This window comes from Coffea arabica, chromosome 2c, assembly GCF_036785885.1.
Source record: "Coffea arabica cultivar ET-39 chromosome 2c, Coffea Arabica ET-39 HiFi, whole genome shotgun sequence".
NCBI lineage: Eukaryota > Viridiplantae > Streptophyta > Magnoliopsida > Gentianales > Rubiaceae > Coffea > Coffea arabica.
Genome location: NC_092312.1, coordinates 21,301,166 through 21,318,262, shown reverse-complemented (window position 1 = coordinate 21,318,262; position 17,097 = coordinate 21,301,166). Strand labels below are relative to the sequence as shown.

Here is a 17,097-nt window from a genome sequence, read left to right as displayed (position 1 = left end):
TAACAAGGAAAAAATAAAAAGAGCTTTGTTGATTGCCTTTCTTCCAACACCAAAGCCAACAAACTCTTTCTGCCAAAAAATAAAAGTTTGGAAAAAAAAAAATTCAACTATGATGATTGCCTCCTTCCAAGCAATGCCACCCCAAAAGCCAAGCAAACACCCCAATTTAAATCAAAATAAATTTCAATAATTCTAGCACTCAAAACACTACAACCTAATTTATGTCCAATAATTCCAACCCCTACATTTACTACACAAGTCAATTAAATTCATCACTTGGTGCTAAAATGGATAAAACTCGACCTCAAATTTTATCCAAAACTGACACTTCATTAACAATCAATAACGCAGCTCTTTCGTCTTTCTCTCTTTGCAACCTTCTTTATTTTTTTTTCAACCACCTATTTCGAAAAGCCCATCCATCCCTCAAATTCTTGACTTTTGACATCACTAAGTTTTATCACCCATAATCAACCAACATTGGATAAAATAAATAGATGTAGAAAAATCAAACCCGTTACACTTAGAATTAAAAGGATAAAAAGGATGAGCCTAATCTTATTTGAAAAAAGAAGGGAACGAGGGGAATAAATACGAGTAAGGGATGATAGATAGAACTTAATCTAGGATTGAAGGAAGAATATCAAGCAGAGAGGAATGAGTGGTAGGAATTTAGCAAAAGAGGAAATGGAAGAAAGAGTTAGGTAGAAAGGAAAAAGCATGAAGAGAGAGAGAGATAGAATAAGTCAATTTTGGTTTTTTTGAAATTTCTGAAATTTTCCAAAAAAAAATATCATTAAGTATCCTATGTAGGGGTAGTAGAGTACTTTTGTAGCAATAGGAGAAGTATGTGTAATTTTAAAATATTAAAGGGAGGTTTCTAAAATTGTCCTGTCCAATAAATACTCTCGTTAAAGTGTATGTTGAGATGTCAAATTTTTGAAAAAATAAGATTAATTAAGAAACGTATTATAAATACAAAGGTAATAAATGTTAGCATGTATTAGCGAGTACCCAATGAACATCCGCTAGAAAAACTCAACTAAAAATACATGTTTGTTGGCTACCATGTATATACTGTGATATGATCAAACTGTAGACTCGTAGTCTACCATGTATATACTGTGGCACCATAGTCTGCCATATGTGACTACTTATTATTCTAGCAAATAAAAGCAAGTCAATGACAACGGCCGTTTTGGACGCTGCAAAAAGTGCGAATGCTGCTGCATCCCTCTCAAAAGTCTCTTGAATCAATTACCCACCTTGCTTCTTGGGTCTTACTTGTCACAGCATCTTGCGTTTTCAATGTGGAAAAGATGGAAAACAAGAAGACAAATTTGACTGCGGTATCCACTGCACTTACCTTTGCATTCATCAGATTCATAGCCAAAATGTCTTCCTACAATGTACATGTTATTTATGTCTACCCACTCTGCAGGACAGTGTCCATAAACAAAACAAAGGACCGCTCCTGCTGTCTTTACTTTTCCACCTCTCCACAGCTTAGCACCTTTGTCTTCAACATATTGTCTGCTCAGAAGTCCCCCGTAACACCCTTATTACGGGGAGGTAGTCGACCAAGCAATCCTTTTACGGGGTTGAAGATTTAATGTACGTATTAACTACTATTAGATTCTCTAGATATAATCCACTAACCATTGGTTAGATACCCGGCTTAAAAATGTTGGATTGAAAGAGTTTCTTCCAGAATTTCTTTTTCTTTTTTTTTTTCCCATTTCAGCTGGCTTTTTCACTCATCGAATAAACAAATTCCGGGCTCTTCTACAAAATCAAAATATTTTGAAAAACCAACAAACTTGAACTGAAAATAATCTAATGCTACCACACAGATTGTACAAAAGGATTATAAGCTAACCTAATTAAACGTAGCTGAGAACATCCACCGTGGAGAACCCACAGAATCGGTAGACCACCCGATCACTAGGACATCACACATCTAATGACATCACAACAACATCATCATCTCCTTATCGATGATGACATGGACAGCACCAAGGTATCATTGCATATTCTAAGATAGGGTCCGCTTATTGAAAGATTCCATGGTCAAGTTGGCTGTGAAAGCAGGGATGGAATTCATCTTCCGCATAAATATTTCAACCTGGAAAAAAGACGAGGAAAAGAACCATTTGAGCTTCAAATTATATCCTTGCCTTCTCCACTAAACAAGCATTAAGTAGTTCTTGCTGATGATTACCACAATAAAATGCTTAAATTTAAAATTCTCTTCTTTTACATGGCTCGGAGCTTTTAATAATCCACATAGTAACTACATAACAGTACAAACCATTTTCAGCAGGATATGCAGCTAGCATTAAAACCACATCAAACAACTAGCCAGAACTTACATATGCAGAAGAATATGATGACGGCATCCAGCACATGTAACTTTTAATGAGCATGTACATCTACATAGGCTCAATTTTATTATTATTTTTTAATAATTGTACTTCAAACACTGTTTTCAAAACAGACTGCAATCCTCCTTAGTATGAGTTGCTTTCAACTTATGCCAAAAAAAAGTATTCACACGAGCAATGGGTTCACAAGATAAATCCATATAAAGCATATGCATAGACAACAAAAATCGAGGAATAACTGTTGCCATCAGGTCACATAAATGTTCCAAATTCTTATTCTATATGGCCAGACTTTAATCTTAGGGGACTTCAAATCGTTTTTCAACTATCGAAAAATATACAGTCCATTCCTTTTAAGTGCTTAAGCTTCAGTCTTAGGATCTCATCCTCTCTGCACCTTTTGATTCGAGAAGTTCTCAAAACCACTGCAAACTCCCTTGCAATAAAAAGCGTAGATACAGTTCGCCTCTGTAATATAAAGACCATATCACCTTCCCCTTTAGGCATTTTAGCAAGCTACAAATCTTGCTCAGTTATCTTGCCAAGTGTCAATTACATCCTCACAACTAAATTTCACTTGTGAACGAGATAGTTTCCAACACCACCCATAATACAGGGTGAACAAGTCCAGTGGTAATTATGGAATCAACATGTTTGTTTTCAGAATCAAACAAGCAAGAAAGATCATCCATCAAGTGAATCAACTTTCGTACCTGGTGAGATATCTCAGGCTGTCTAGTGTAATCATTCACCTAGTAAAACAAGGAAACAAAAGTAGGTTAGTGACATGATCATTAGCAAAGAATCATGTCAAGTGGATTAAAAAAATTATTGATGAAACTTATACAATAAATATTTCTTACTACCAGCTATCACCCAGCCACCCTCCAAATTTGGAAAGCTTACAAATTCAAGTGATCAGGAAATGAAACCATAAAGTTGCAGATTACCATGATATTTGTATTCCCTGATTCATATTCAAATTCAAGCCTCTCATCATCAGCTTGAGCATAGATAGATTGGAGAATAAAACGTGTGACAGGGATTCCATCTGGTCGCTGATGATCGTCCATCACAATCTGAGACCACATTATAACAGGAATATCCCACAAAACAAGTGCCATACAATTTCAGCAACAGTCACTTGAGAAGCTACAATAAAATTCAGTTGAATTGCAAATAATACCTTGTAACCAAAAAGTTCACAGCAAGCCCTTCTAAAAACTGATATTCTCTCTGCAAATACAGTCTTGTATCTGTTCAAGTATTCAGAGCTTTATTTACTCTTGAGAAAGTTAAATAGCAAGGCAAATATTTAGACTATTTCACCAGCTGCTGACCTTTCCTCACGTTTTTCAAGAGTAGCAATTTGCTCTTTCAACTGAACAATCTTTCCAGAAACATAGGAGTCTACCAGTGTGCCAGCATCAGCTAAATTGTCCACAGAAAACAAAGCCAGATTATAAGAAGTTGACCAAGTATAACATGAGGATTTTAATCCATAGCGCCCGGTTAGTTTAGAACACACACAAAACCAATAGAGGTGTTTGTTTGTGGCCAGGCAGTACAGAACTTGACAAAAAGGAGTTACAAGCAAATTAGGATGGTCCAACCAGTCCAAAAACTGTCTTACTGTCTTAAGCTGCGTCCTGTACTTCCATACAATCATTCTGCTAACTCAGCAAAGAGACAGTCACAGCACATTCATCCAGAACTTAAGTTTACCAACATCTTCACCCAAAACTACTATTACTTACTCATGCACCTTATCCAGTACCAATAATCAAATATAGCCAGCAATATGGTCTATCATTTTATTATGTTCACACTGTAGGCAGTTGATTTTGCACCACTTACTATCACTTCTTTTCCATAATCACCATAGTCTAGGTTGTGGATTGTTAAATTTTTCTCAGTTTCTCAAAGTAAGAATTCTTCATGGAACTCCACTTTTGGTCCCCATTCATGTGGCATGGACCACTGGTCCTTGATTTCAGTTACACCACATCTAAGCCCTCAACTTTCTAGCTTGAACCAGTTAAGCAACTCGTTAGAATTGTGAAGACACAGCGAGCATTGTACTTGACAGGAAATAAATAATCCAAACCCCATTTAACTTCCCACATCCTCCAATTTTGCTCTCTTTGCAGAGGTCAAAATTAGGAAAATCAAACTGCATCTTTCACCTTCTACCATTGTGTCCGAAAAGTGCAATAATGGGCGGCATTAAAGAATGATTTAAGTCATTATGGAAATGAACTAATGTGGTAGAGGAGGCAAAGAATGTAATTTTTCCATTCTTACAACAACTAACATGTTCTGCATCACCCACCAATGCGACCAAGACCAAGGGCTGCTTTACCCAGCTTGTTTGCAGAGTTTCACAGCATAAATCATATGACCAATCCAACAAAAGTTCCAAGGAGGCACATGTTAGGCATTTTGTCTGCTTTATGGTAGCTGTTGTTATTCACCAAATAGGGGAATCACTGGACATAGAGTCAAGTCAGAATCAGAGGTTGGTTATCTTGCTGCTGCATTGGTAAATTGATGCTCCAGTGTACTGATGTCTTATGAAGTTTATAGGTGGTTGTTGATTTTCATTTTGGTGCTCCAAAGTTAAATCCCTGCATTTCAAATGCCTATAACAGATAGTCTTTGTCTTAGAAATGCAACAGTTGAATTTCAGTAAGATTTTATGTTTTACTCAAACCATACCTTTCACAACATCATTCCTCTAATCAATCACCCTATTCTAGCAAATGCAAAGCCTAACAAACAAGCAATGCTTCGAATGAAACAAAAAAGAAAAAAAAAAAAAAAAGCCTACCAACTGCTAAATTCCTGGAGTATTTAATCTGCAGCTGTATATATTTTATGGCAGCCTATTCTTGAGAAAAGTAGTCTATCTACTCCAAATCCTTTCTTAATTGGGAAGCCGATCCATATTTGAAACTGACAACAGTACCAAAACAAAGTGAATACTTCATGTTAATTATCCTATCACTTGCACTTTCAGGAGTCTCAGATTACCTGATTGCTTTTTCAACTCTTCAACAGCCTGTAACTTCTCCTTTGTCTTTTGCAGCTCATTTTGCAAAGCCTCTATTGTTTGTTTTGCCTCATTGTCTACAGCAAGAGTATTCACCATTCTCAGAACTTTTGTATTTGCAGATGAAAAATCGCCATGCCCCAACTGCAGCAAAAAAATAAATAAATAAAGGAACTACTACAACACAGAAGTTCATGATGCTAGAACAGAAGAATATACAACTTGTTCTCATCTGCTAAAAATCTGCTGATTCTAACTTTTATCTTAAGAAAGTCCTTTTGTAAATCTTGTTTGGCAACCTTCTAACTTCTAATGTACAATAGGTGAAACTTTTAAATTTAGTTCAGACTTCAAAGTAGCTCATCATCATTCTTTGCTCTCACTTTTCTTTTATAAAAAACATTAAAAAAAAATGGGGCGTCTTTTGCCATTTCCTATTTGGTTACCATACCCATAAGCATGAAAAGGTGCTCAAGAATGATAGAGGCAGCAAACATCAGACCATCCTAGCAAATTTGTAGTTTAGAAAACAAACCTTGGACTCCAATAGAGCTAACTCAGAACGAAGTCGATCACCCTCCCTCTCTAATGACTTTATTCTTCTGGCTTCATCAGTTAGCCTCTCACTTAGCAACTTAATTTCATTTTGCTGGTGGATATTAATGAGGTTTTGCTCGTGCAAATTGCTTTCTAGTTCCTTTATATAGTTCTCCTTCTTGGCAATAGATGCTTCCAGCTCCTTTCCTCACAAACAAGTTACAAGCATTTTAGTTAAAAATCCACAAAAGTATATGCGGAAGAACATTGACCACACCAACCTGAACAAGTGCTCCGCTTGCTACTTCTGGCCCACCCTGAGCATGCTTTTCCCTTTTTAATTCATTAAACATATTTTTTAGGCGGTCTTTTTCTTCCAAAGCAGAAGCAAGCTGCAGTGACACAAACAAGCACAGCAAACCTCATAAATGTAGAAAATACAGACAAGAACTGAGTTTTGAGGAATGAGAAGGCAGTACTTGATTTATTGCTAACCAAACAACAGAAAAATCAACCTGCACTACGTAGCTTTTGGAACTTTGATATAAAGTTTACATTCATGATTGCCTCAAATTCAAAACACAATCTTGGAGCAGTATCATAAGATTTCCAGTCATTGAACCATGAAATGGCCTACATATGAGTTTTCACCAAACAGACCTTCAAAGAACAGTCAAAAGAAAAAGCACAACTAACTTTACCAGTTCTAGCAAATTGACAAAGCTTCAGAAAAAAGGAAGACCAAAGTGCTCTTGCCTCTATCATTCCCTACACCCTTCGACCCAAATTAGGTTATGAACACTCAGTTCTTCATACAGAAAAAGCATTTTCTATATTACTAGTAAGATAAAATAATCATGAATTTTCCAATAGATTATTACAGCTCACAGAGAAACAGAATGGCTTCTGAAGACAGACACAAGAATGTCCCATTTTGCTGCAGAAGCTTAGCAAAAGTTGCTAAACTTTGAATATGATGACAGTAAACTTCTATTTGAGGGTTGGGAGAGGGGAAAAAAGAGAGATACTATCAGGCACAACAGCAAAGTCATGTCCTACTAACCATCAATTCAATCCTCTTGACCTCTGACTTTGACGATTCTGCCTTCTCTTTAGCCAATGTAGCTTCAGTAATTGCATTTTGTTTATCAAGCTCTGCAGCATCTAGAGCCACCTCAATCTCTTTCAAACGTACCTGTGCCTCACCAACTTTCGTCATGCTATCAATCACTTCTCTGAACATGATGCCAATCCAAAGTCAAAAAATCCCACATGCAGGAAATATTCATTAACATAGGAGAGATGATGTCCAAAGAAACAGGGTTTATTAATTAAAATATACCAAATATTAATTTAGTATAAGCTACCCACTTTCCAGCATTAATGAATAAGAGAGCACTAAAATCCAAACTCATTCTTCAAAACATGTAGAAACTCCTTTATTTAGCAATTAAAAATTAAGTGAAGTCTTTTGCTTTTGGAAAGTCAAGTTGATGACCACAAAGGTAGGACTGCGTCAAATACATACTTTTGCAGAGCTGCAAATTTCATAGGTACGTCATCAGCACATGACACGCCCGGAATATCTTTCATCAAAGATTTCCAAGCAGACAACTCATCCTGTAGCTTCTCAATCCTCAATTGGATTTCCGGCAATTTAAGGAGGTCTAACTCCGCCCTTTCTCTACGTCTCTTTTCTTCTTGTAATTTCTCCTTCAGTAACTCAACATTTTCATGAGAGGATTTCAGTTTTCTTGCCTCACGTACTTCAGATTCCTGATTATCGGATTAAGGTGAATTTAAATGGCTTATCAAATACTTACAGCTGCAATGTGAATGGAAGACACAAAACAAAAAAAGGAGATACATTGTACATATGAGCAGTGAGAAAGGGAAAGCAGTGTAAAAACTAAAAAATAGAAAATAAAAGTGAAGTACTGATTTGGAGCATCTCAACAGTCAAAATCCCAACAAAAAATGAAGTAAGTATTGTTGTTGTAGGGTGGCCAACGGCCGAAATGTATATTGGGGAAAAGAATTTTGTAGCCAACACGCAAAACATTCCAAGTAATTGGCTTCATAAATAGAGAAGAGAAGTAATAAAACTAAGTCCACCATGTGAAGTTTTTCAGACCATATTATGTGATGATCTGAAGTTCAAGATATTAAGAGCAATCAAAATTGCAAAGATGCTTTCATAGTTCATACAGAAAACGTTACATGCACTTTCAAACAAACAAGCTGTCTTTACAGAAGAGGAAGCAAGGTAACAGCAGAACTAGATAAAGCTAGCTGATATTGTACATTGATATTATTCGGCCATATGAAGTGATAAATAGGTAAATTCTCCCAAAAAAATAGAAAGAAAAAAATACTTGTATTACTGTATATCCCACTTGAAAGTCAGGATTTTCTGTGATGCACTATTTGGAACAGAAGAATCATCTTGCCACCCTGCAAGTCCAATTACCAGCTTTTGGACTTGCTATTAGTTTCTTTGTAAGCAACAAGCCGAAAATACACCCATTGTGAGGTATATTGTACATCTCTTTCCCACTATTTTGAGCTATTTTCTGCAGTACATTATACACACCAAAAAGGCATACAAGTGTGCAGTAAAAGACCATGCAATCTAGCAAACAGGAAGCAGTACTCATTGGACTCCGTCATTTGATTAAACTTAGTAGCCAGTAATTAAATTCATTTTTCCTTAAATTTCTTGGCTTTTTGGTTTTTATTATCTTCAGTTGTGCCTAGAATATATTCAAAACAACAATTGTCCTATACCGAATCACGTAAATACTTTGAGGCCAGGATCATTCCAACTCTATGTACCCAAAATTTGACGCATCAGTTCTTCAGCATTCTCCAGTGACTTGGAATTAGTAAGAAGGGAAAACACATTTAGATCATAACAGATAAGAATACGACTTACATAATTCCTGAGTTCTTCTTGCAAATGCTTTAGCAATATACTACTGTCGGTAGAGGGAGATTCTTGTGGAGTAGCATGTAACAACCTTTTCTCCATCTCACCTTTCTGCTGCAAGCACTGGTCAAACAAGAAAGATCAGTATCTTAATCCAATGGTAAGAAAATTTCAGCAAAACACTTAAACCCCTAAAAAACAAATAAAGAAGCATGACTGTGGCAACAGTAAAATAACAAAAAGCAAAAGTTCAAGAAGGAAAGCTAAATCCAAAAATAAGTATTCCGTGTCAATCAGTAAATCCATTGATAGGCTGGTATGGAAAAGCCAAAATCATGACTCGTAGCAAATGAATGAACCCCAAAGTCTTGGGTGAAGAACAAGGACTAATACTTCATAGAATATGAGAACTAGGAAATTTATAACCTCATGAAGTCGCTTTCCGAGTTGTTCCATCTGATCCTTCAATAGTTTTGACTCTTCCTCTGCATGTTTAGCTCGGCATTCCATTCTCTCAAGCTAAGCAGCCAAAAGAATAAATTTACATGCAAATGTCCAAATAAACATGATAAAAATAAGCAAAACAAATAGATACCAACATCTGCACTAATTCTGGACACAGAAAGTTTTGAATCGCTTTTCAGGTGCGCAAGCTCATTCTGGAGCCGAATTTTCTCCTTTTCAGTACTCTGAGAGACCTTCTGTAATTTCGCCTCCAGTGCGCTTGCTTTTTCTTCAGCCAATGCTGCCAAAGATTGAGCCTTTTCGTGAAGATTCACCTCATTTTGGAACTTTATCTACAAAACCAAAAACAACAGTGACTTGTTACTTTTACACACAAAATTAAACAGGATAACCATATAAGCATATCATGTGGTGTCCATAATTATTCAAGCTAATTGCAAGGTACTCAAAAGTATGTATTTACTCCACACCAAGCCCAAAGAAATGTTAGTTTGACACAGAACTGCATGCATAATGATTAAGAACTAAAAAAACATGAGACCCGTTGCAGCTTAAAAGCCATGGCCACAACTTTCACAGCACAAACTTGCAGAATCAAAAGGAACCTCCTAAATAAGCCTCTGATATGGTGCTGTAAGAAAATTGTGCATTAAACCAGTATCAGCCCCAGTTTTCCATTTTCTACCCACTTATAGCCCAGATTCCAGTGCTTCATGCAATAGAAAAGAAATTTGTGAAACTTATAAATCTCAAAGCAGATTGAACTCCCTCTACCAAAATACTTGGAGTAGCAGGACTCCATAAATTTACATCAGGAACAAGTAAGCCAACTTCAGGAACAAAAGAAAAATAAACATGCATAAACTGAAGCTGTATGGGAAGCACCTCAAGCTCATTAAACAACTGCAACTGTCTCCGGAGACGTTCTTCAGAAGAGTTGACCCCCTTCATTAGCTGTTCTTGAAGATCCTGTTCACGTCGTTTTGCAGCTGCAAGTTCTTGCTCTGCAGATAAAAGTTTGTCTCGAAATCTTTTCCTTTCAGTTTCTGCAACAGCCACAAACACATCACACTACTAGTTGACAGCAGTATATATACTCATCAAGAAAAAAATTCTTCATACAAAAGAAAAAACAGGGGAAATTAGATCACATAATTTGTCTCTGTCTTTGAGTACCCTAGAGTACAGCTCCTTGTAGTGTGGAAAACACACCACTGAGAAAATCTTGATACATAAATTTACAATCTTTTAAATATATTAAGTTGGGTGCTATAGATAATTTTTTCAACTAGACAAAAGTATATTACAGTGCCAGATGTTTTCAAGACTTCAGTAAGGCATTTGCTAACCTTAACCAAGCCTGTATATCAACACCTTGATTAAGTGAACTTATAGTTCATTGCACAAAAGAGGGGGGGGGGGCAAGTGATCTTAATCTTACATTGAACATGTATTATTTTGTTACCCACCAGCTTTGCAAAAATCTTCATTCAATGCATCAAGTTTGGATTGACACCCACGAGCCTGTTTTTCTGCATTGCTTAGAGCATCAAAAAACTCAGCTTTTACCTGCAACAATGAACAAGTATTGCAGCCATAAGTGATAGCATTAGCAGATTTATCAAGCAAAAAGGATGTATAAACATATAACGTTTTCTGTAAGTGCAAATAAGTAATTATCTACCATACCAAAAACACCTAAGTTTGGCACGACATGCCGTATATTAGAAACATAGCAAGATGAAAACCTGCAGCTGAAATATTTCCATAATAAAGTTTCTACTTCAGTTGGGAAGATTATAAGTGGAGCAAAAAAAATGCTTGATATCCGAGAAAGGGGCATGTCTTCGTTAGCTTCGTCTCAGGCCAATTATGGCAATTATGATAAGGCTGTTTGAAAAAATCCGAACATGTTTTGTTCTCAAAGTTTGTGAAAAGACAATCAGTTGTCTTAAGCACCTGAACAGTATTGTTTCTCAGCATCAGCATATTTCCTCCTTAAAATTAGCTAAAAGCAAGGCCGGATGCAAACTAGAACACATCCAGAAAACTTTCAACTTTGAAAAGGCTACAATCAGCTTATTTTTAAGCTAACGATATGAAAACATGCCGCGCACATTTTCACCTCAAGAACCGCCAAATTGTATAAAAAGTAATCAAAAGAATTCAGATTGAACATACAAGGGATCCAAAAACCTCCTAAACTCTTCAGCTACTCCAGAACTAGCCAAGCCACCTACTAATTTTCCATCAAATAAATAGCAACAATTTGAAACAAGAATAAAGTACCATTTGACGGCATTGATAAGTACAGAGCATATGGTCGGAGGTGATAGGATGGTCATGAGACGATTCCGGCACCGGAGCCGACGGAGAGTCCTCGTAGATGACCAGCTGCTTGTTACTATTAGAAACATTATTTTTAGTATTATTAGGGCTACGACTATTCAAAAATTGATTATCTTCTTCAAGCAACGCCGATTCTGCCCTTCGCTTTCTCGGCGCTGGAGTTCTCAGAATCATTGTTTGCTAATACAAATAATCAAAATTTAAATGCGCAACTGAGATTCCTCTCGTTCCTCTAGTCCTACGTCTTCAATCAATCTTCCTCCCTCTATAAATTCCCAGTGTCTAACGCTTGCGAAGAGTATCTGCAACCTGCAAGTTTGAACTGGATTATCAAGGCGCCTTTGCTAAAGCCTATAAGGACCAGAATTTTTCAGCTACATCGTTTGCATTTGCTCCTTTTACAGTTTCTTCTTTTTCTTCCTTTTTTTTTTTTTAAATATACGGGTCACTTTTGGGCTTATCGTAATGTATCCTCCAGTTTAGCCCATATTAATCTCTCTCTCTTACACACACGTATATTTTTTATTATTTAGTATTTATTTATTTATTAGTATGAAGTGTCTATTTTATCCCTTGTTCAAAATTATATAAAATATAAATTTATATTTCTTAAACTCAATTAGGCTTGATTAAACTTAATTGAGCTCAAAATAAGCTCAATTGTGCTTGTTGAGCATGAGTTCGAACTAATACAAAATAAAATTGAACTCGGAGTCGAAGTTGAACTAGAGTTGCAAGAGTTCGACAAGCTCGAACTTGAGTGCAAATTTTTTAACTCAAGTCCAACTCGAATAATGCACTGCTCGATCTTGACTCAATTACATCCTAACTCTCACCTTTCACATGTTTGAACTTCATAATTTATCTTTTTTCTGAAGCATGATGGCGGTTTGTGTTTTATAAAATTAAGTAACTCATGAGTTTGCTCGGTTAATACTCGAGTTTGAACTCACATTGATTGAGTTCAAGCAGCTCGAATTACTTGACGAGTCAAGTTCAAATTTAATATGTGAAGTTTGAAAGCTCGTCGAATTTAATCAAACTCTATCGAGCTTCACATTTTTTTTTAATTTATTTTTATGTATTAGTTTGAAGTGTCTATTTTGTCCCTTGTTTTAAATTATTTAAAATATAAATTTCCTTAAACTTGATTAGGTTCTATTAAACTTGATTGAACTCGAAATAAGTTGATTGAACTCGTTGAGTATGGACTCAAGCTAATGCAAAATAAAATCGAGTTTGAGCTCGAATTAGGCTTTCAAGAACTCGACAAGTATTTTAAAAGTCAAACTCAAACTCGACAAGTATTTTAAAACTCGAGCTCAAACTCGAATTTTATCGAACTCGAATTTTAAATTCGAACTCGAACTCGAATTTAAGTATTTTAACTTGAGTCAATCTCGAGTAGCAACTCGATTATACCCCAACTCTCACTTTCACAGGGTAGAATTTTATAGTTTATCTTTTTTCTGAAGAATGATAGAGGCTTATGTTCCGTAAAATTGGTTTTCAAACCAACGTTGTTGACATTGCATTTGTCCTTCTTTCGTTATTTTTCTGGTACAAACTAAACAATCTTTTAACCCCTAAGTTGATTTCTATTGCGGACAACTGCATATTTTTTAGATATTTCATCATACAGCCAAAACTACTACTCTTACGGTCTTACCAGAAGCGCAGTGGGCAAGAACATGCCTTTGCCCCCTAGTTCTACCGATCACATCGACCACCAAAAAAAACCTTCACGTCTTTCACCGACAGAAACAAAAATCTCCTGATAGATCGGGGGCTTGAGCAAAATCTTGCCACCCGCAAATGCCATCATATTTCCTATTTCCTTGGCCAATTTTCTTGAGGGAGCTTTGTACCGGAAGCCCGTCATTATTCCAAGAGGATAAATGCTAACGAGACAAGGGCCCATCAATTCGTCCTATGGGAAGTTTCTTGTTTCCAGGACTCTTTGATGCCATGTTCTATCATCTTCCTGACATTCGAGTGTTGCGGCAAAAGGGGTTCTGAATGATGTAAAAAAGGCAAGGGAATCATCCAAGACGACTAGGCTGGGATTTGACGGGCAACCTTACTAGCTAGCATCTCAACTTGAGACACCCTCAGGCAGCTCATTCATCATTGTGCTTTTGATACTTCAGAAGAATGAACATCAACAAAGTGTTCATTCACCTGGCCAGAAGGTAGAAAGACATGCCTTATCAAAACAGTTCTTGATGATTTTTTCCTTATGTTTTTGTCCCTTGTGCTTATAATATGTTGATTTGGCCGGGGGAAAAATGAATTACTACAATTTCTGCACGGGTTAATTAGTATGGAAGGGGATCCTCACCGCATCCAAATACAATTCCCTCTCTTTTTTTGGCTCAGAACTTATGAATTCAAAGACAGACACATAGGCGGACAAGCAGATGAGATGGAGGACCCTTCCTTACCTCCTACAAACTCATTCTCTTCTTGAATCTTTTCAAGAAAGTTGGAAAAGCAAGTGATACAATCATGAATATATCGACCAAGCAATGTGGAAGCAAATCCTAAACCAGAGTCAAACTTGACGGCCTTGCAAATATGGAGACAAATTTGTGTACAGGTAACTACGCTTGACTGCAGAACAATGCCAGATCTCTATAAATTAGTCAGCAGTAGCACCTGCATGCATGGTGCTATCATCTTTCATTCCTTCTCCAAAGAAACCAAAAGGACCTGTGGTCGTGTGTAGTTTTTTACACTTTCAATAATGTAAAGAAAGATCATTTTTGTTTATTCCAAGCTTAAGATTTAGTTGGATGGAACGAGTTAAAGACTTAATTATGAAGAATATTACACTTTCAATTCTAATGTTTTACTGAGCTTGCTGGTTAAATTCTGATTTGGATAAATCCACTTCAGCAATTTACTCTAATGTTTTCATTTATAAAATAACTTTTCTTTCTACACTACTGTAATTATATTTAAGCGTTGCAACATTTTGTCGTTAATAATTGTGCCTTCGTCGACATCTGTGTGAGAATCATGACAGCTTTATGTGGGCACAAGCTATAATAGTGAACATGCATCTATGAGTAAATACAACTAAATTGAAAAAGGAAAAAGTTAACGACAAAACTCAGGATGAAAGAAAAAATATTCAATTTGTTAGAAGAATGGTTATTTTTAACTTGCTGAGAAAATAATTGATAAAAATCAATTGGTGTACTTTGACAACCTATACGATTGGATAGCCAATTTGTTCCTATTTGGATTGCTATTTTATGTAATTTTTGTTGAAAGATATACTACAACGATTTGACGTGTGTTACATTAAAAATTGATTGAAAAATATAGTCACGGAAATTACAAATTTTTTTTCTATGGGAAAAATGGCAATCCGTGCAACGCAAAATTACCAAACAGACCTTCTTGGGATGCAAACCAAACAAGTTATGTTTCCTGTTGGTGAAGTCGGGGATTATCTACAGCGATTTGATGTATGTGAGATAAAAAAAAAAGTGATTGAGAAATATATTCATGCAAACTTAAATCTTTTCAGGAAAAAATGGCAATCCAAACAAGTTAGTTTTTTTTTTTTGTCGAACACGATAAATTCTGTATTACACCTACCTACTGTTACTCTATATTAGAAGGAAAGGGATTGAAATGGGTCAAGAAGTGACTCGGCGGGATTGAACCACCACGAGTTCAAAGGCACCCGAATATTTCAGAAAATTCTTAATATTAGAATATAGACCAACGAATTTGATTCCTTAATTTACATTCAATCTGTTACTAATCAACTGCTGCAAGAGCAGAGCAGTTGGTTCAGACAAGTCAGTAGTTACTTTGCCTGCTTGGTGCAAGGCAAAATTACCAAACAAACCTCCTTGGGATGCAAACCAGAAAGAGCAGCGTTTTTCTACTACCTATATGTGCGTTCGTGTTGGTGCAGTTGGGGATAGTCTACATGCTTCAAAACTAGGCAAGCAACCAAAATGTTAGCGGGCTGAGGCTACCCTCCAAAAGTAACCAGGCAACGTGTGGACTCTAGTGTTCTGATCAATACCAAGCAAGCAGCGCCCTCAAAATCCCTATTGGCCAATCAAATCTCTCATCTGAGTTTAAATGCCGTATCACCATGTGTCATCCCCAAGTCAAGTTGTCAGCATATGCAGCAATAATTGCCTCCAACTGTCCTTCTCACGCTTTACATTGGCCATAATAGTTTAATTCATTTATTCTTTTTTCTCCTTTTTATTTTTATTTTTACTCAACCTCTTTTTTTTTTTTTTTTTTGTGGGGATAATAGTTGCCACAAGAACTTGTCTCTTACTCTTTTTTAGCCACTTTCGGTACATATGAGGCGGTTTTTTTTTTTTTTTTTTTGGGAAAATATGAGGGGTTTTCCATTAGTCCTAGGATGGGGTGAAAAATAGAAGGGTAGAAATGCTAGAATGTAAATGCTTTAATGGTACTCGAAATGACATAAGTGGAGGTTACATACTACCACTGCATCACTCATCTCACAGTGAGGGGAACGAATGAGTTAAACTGTGAAATGACCATTTTTTTTAATGCCTTTTTATTCTTATATGACTTTTTATTTGTTTTGTGACAAATCCTTTATAAGGTTGGACGTAATGTATTTCTTTTGTAATTTAAACACAAAGAGCCTGTTTAGATTACAATTTTTTGAGATATTTTGTTAAAAAAATATATGGCTTGTTCTCAGCTGACTATTTTAATTGATTATAGATTATGATTTTCGATAATCTATATTTGCCATGTTCTCAGTTGCTTTTTTTAATATGATTATATATATGCTAATGACAAAAAAAAAGTTAAAATTTATAATCACCCAAAAAGTAGTTTGTTACTGATAATGATTATTCTCTATCATCAAATTTAATAAATTCTAATGCAATCAAGAACAAGGCCGTAGTGTGACATTCTTTTTAAAAATGCAACGTATGATGGTAAAAAAGTGACTGAAAAATATTTTTATGAAAACCCACAACATTTTTTATGCAAAAAATGCAATTCAAACAGGCCTAATTTGTTGAAAGGTAAAAACGAGTAGTTATTAAACCAGTGTAAATCTTATTGAGATGCTTGTCATACCTCATTAAATCCAATTAGCTACTAAATAAAAGTTCAATTACTCTAGACATATCATTTGACTCAAGTGAAATCAATTTGTTTATTTGTTCTCCGTGCAAAAAAAAAAAAAAAAAACTTTGTATTATGATTTCTATTGTTCATGTAGTTTTCTTTACTTACATGGGTTTTTCATTCCTTTTTTCAGAATATCTGAAGTTCATCTGGGTCAACAACTATACTCGGCAATCCATCAGTATTACCACTAATATAATGGGCTAAAAATTTATATTCAAGAGGTC

The 17,097-nt window shown here is 35.8% G+C and overlaps 1 protein-coding gene across 1 annotated transcript; it reads right to left on the bottom strand.

Moving 5' to 3' along the window:
• Positions 1–1,765: 1,765 nt before the first annotated feature.
• On the bottom strand, positions 1,766–12,180 carry LOC113731955 (mitotic spindle checkpoint protein MAD1). Its single transcript, XM_027257507.2, has 16 exons — positions 11,657–12,180; positions 10,837–10,936; positions 10,253–10,413; positions 9,502–9,699; positions 9,329–9,421; positions 8,909–9,025; positions 7,502–7,749; positions 7,037–7,208; positions 6,255–6,365; positions 5,972–6,175; positions 5,418–5,580; positions 3,725–3,815; positions 3,571–3,640; positions 3,335–3,463; positions 3,098–3,136; positions 1,766–2,125 (listed from the first exon to the last, which is right to left on the bottom strand). Exons 1-16 carry the CDS (start codon positions 11,888–11,890, stop codon positions 2,036–2,038), a joined length of 2,220 nt encoding a protein of 739 aa, XP_027113308.2. The 5' UTR covers positions 11,891–12,180; the 3' UTR covers positions 1,766–2,035.
• Between the last annotated feature and the right edge of the window lie 4,917 nt (positions 12,181–17,097).

Bases quoted from the DNA above. Each gene is read 5' to 3' on its own strand.
- LOC113731955 (XM_027257507.2), bottom strand. From the start codon at position 11,890: ATGATTCTGAGAACTCCAGCGCCGAGAAAGCGAAGGGCAGAATCGGCG. The intron at 10,414-10,836 runs GTGGGTAACAAA...TGGCTGTTGCAG, and splicing joins TGAAGATTTTTGCAAAGCTG to AAACTGAAAGGAAAAGATTT. The intron at 2,126-3,097 runs GTACGAAAGTTG...TCTTTTTTCCAG, and splicing joins AGCCTGAGATATCTCACCAG to GTTGAAATATTTATGCGGAA.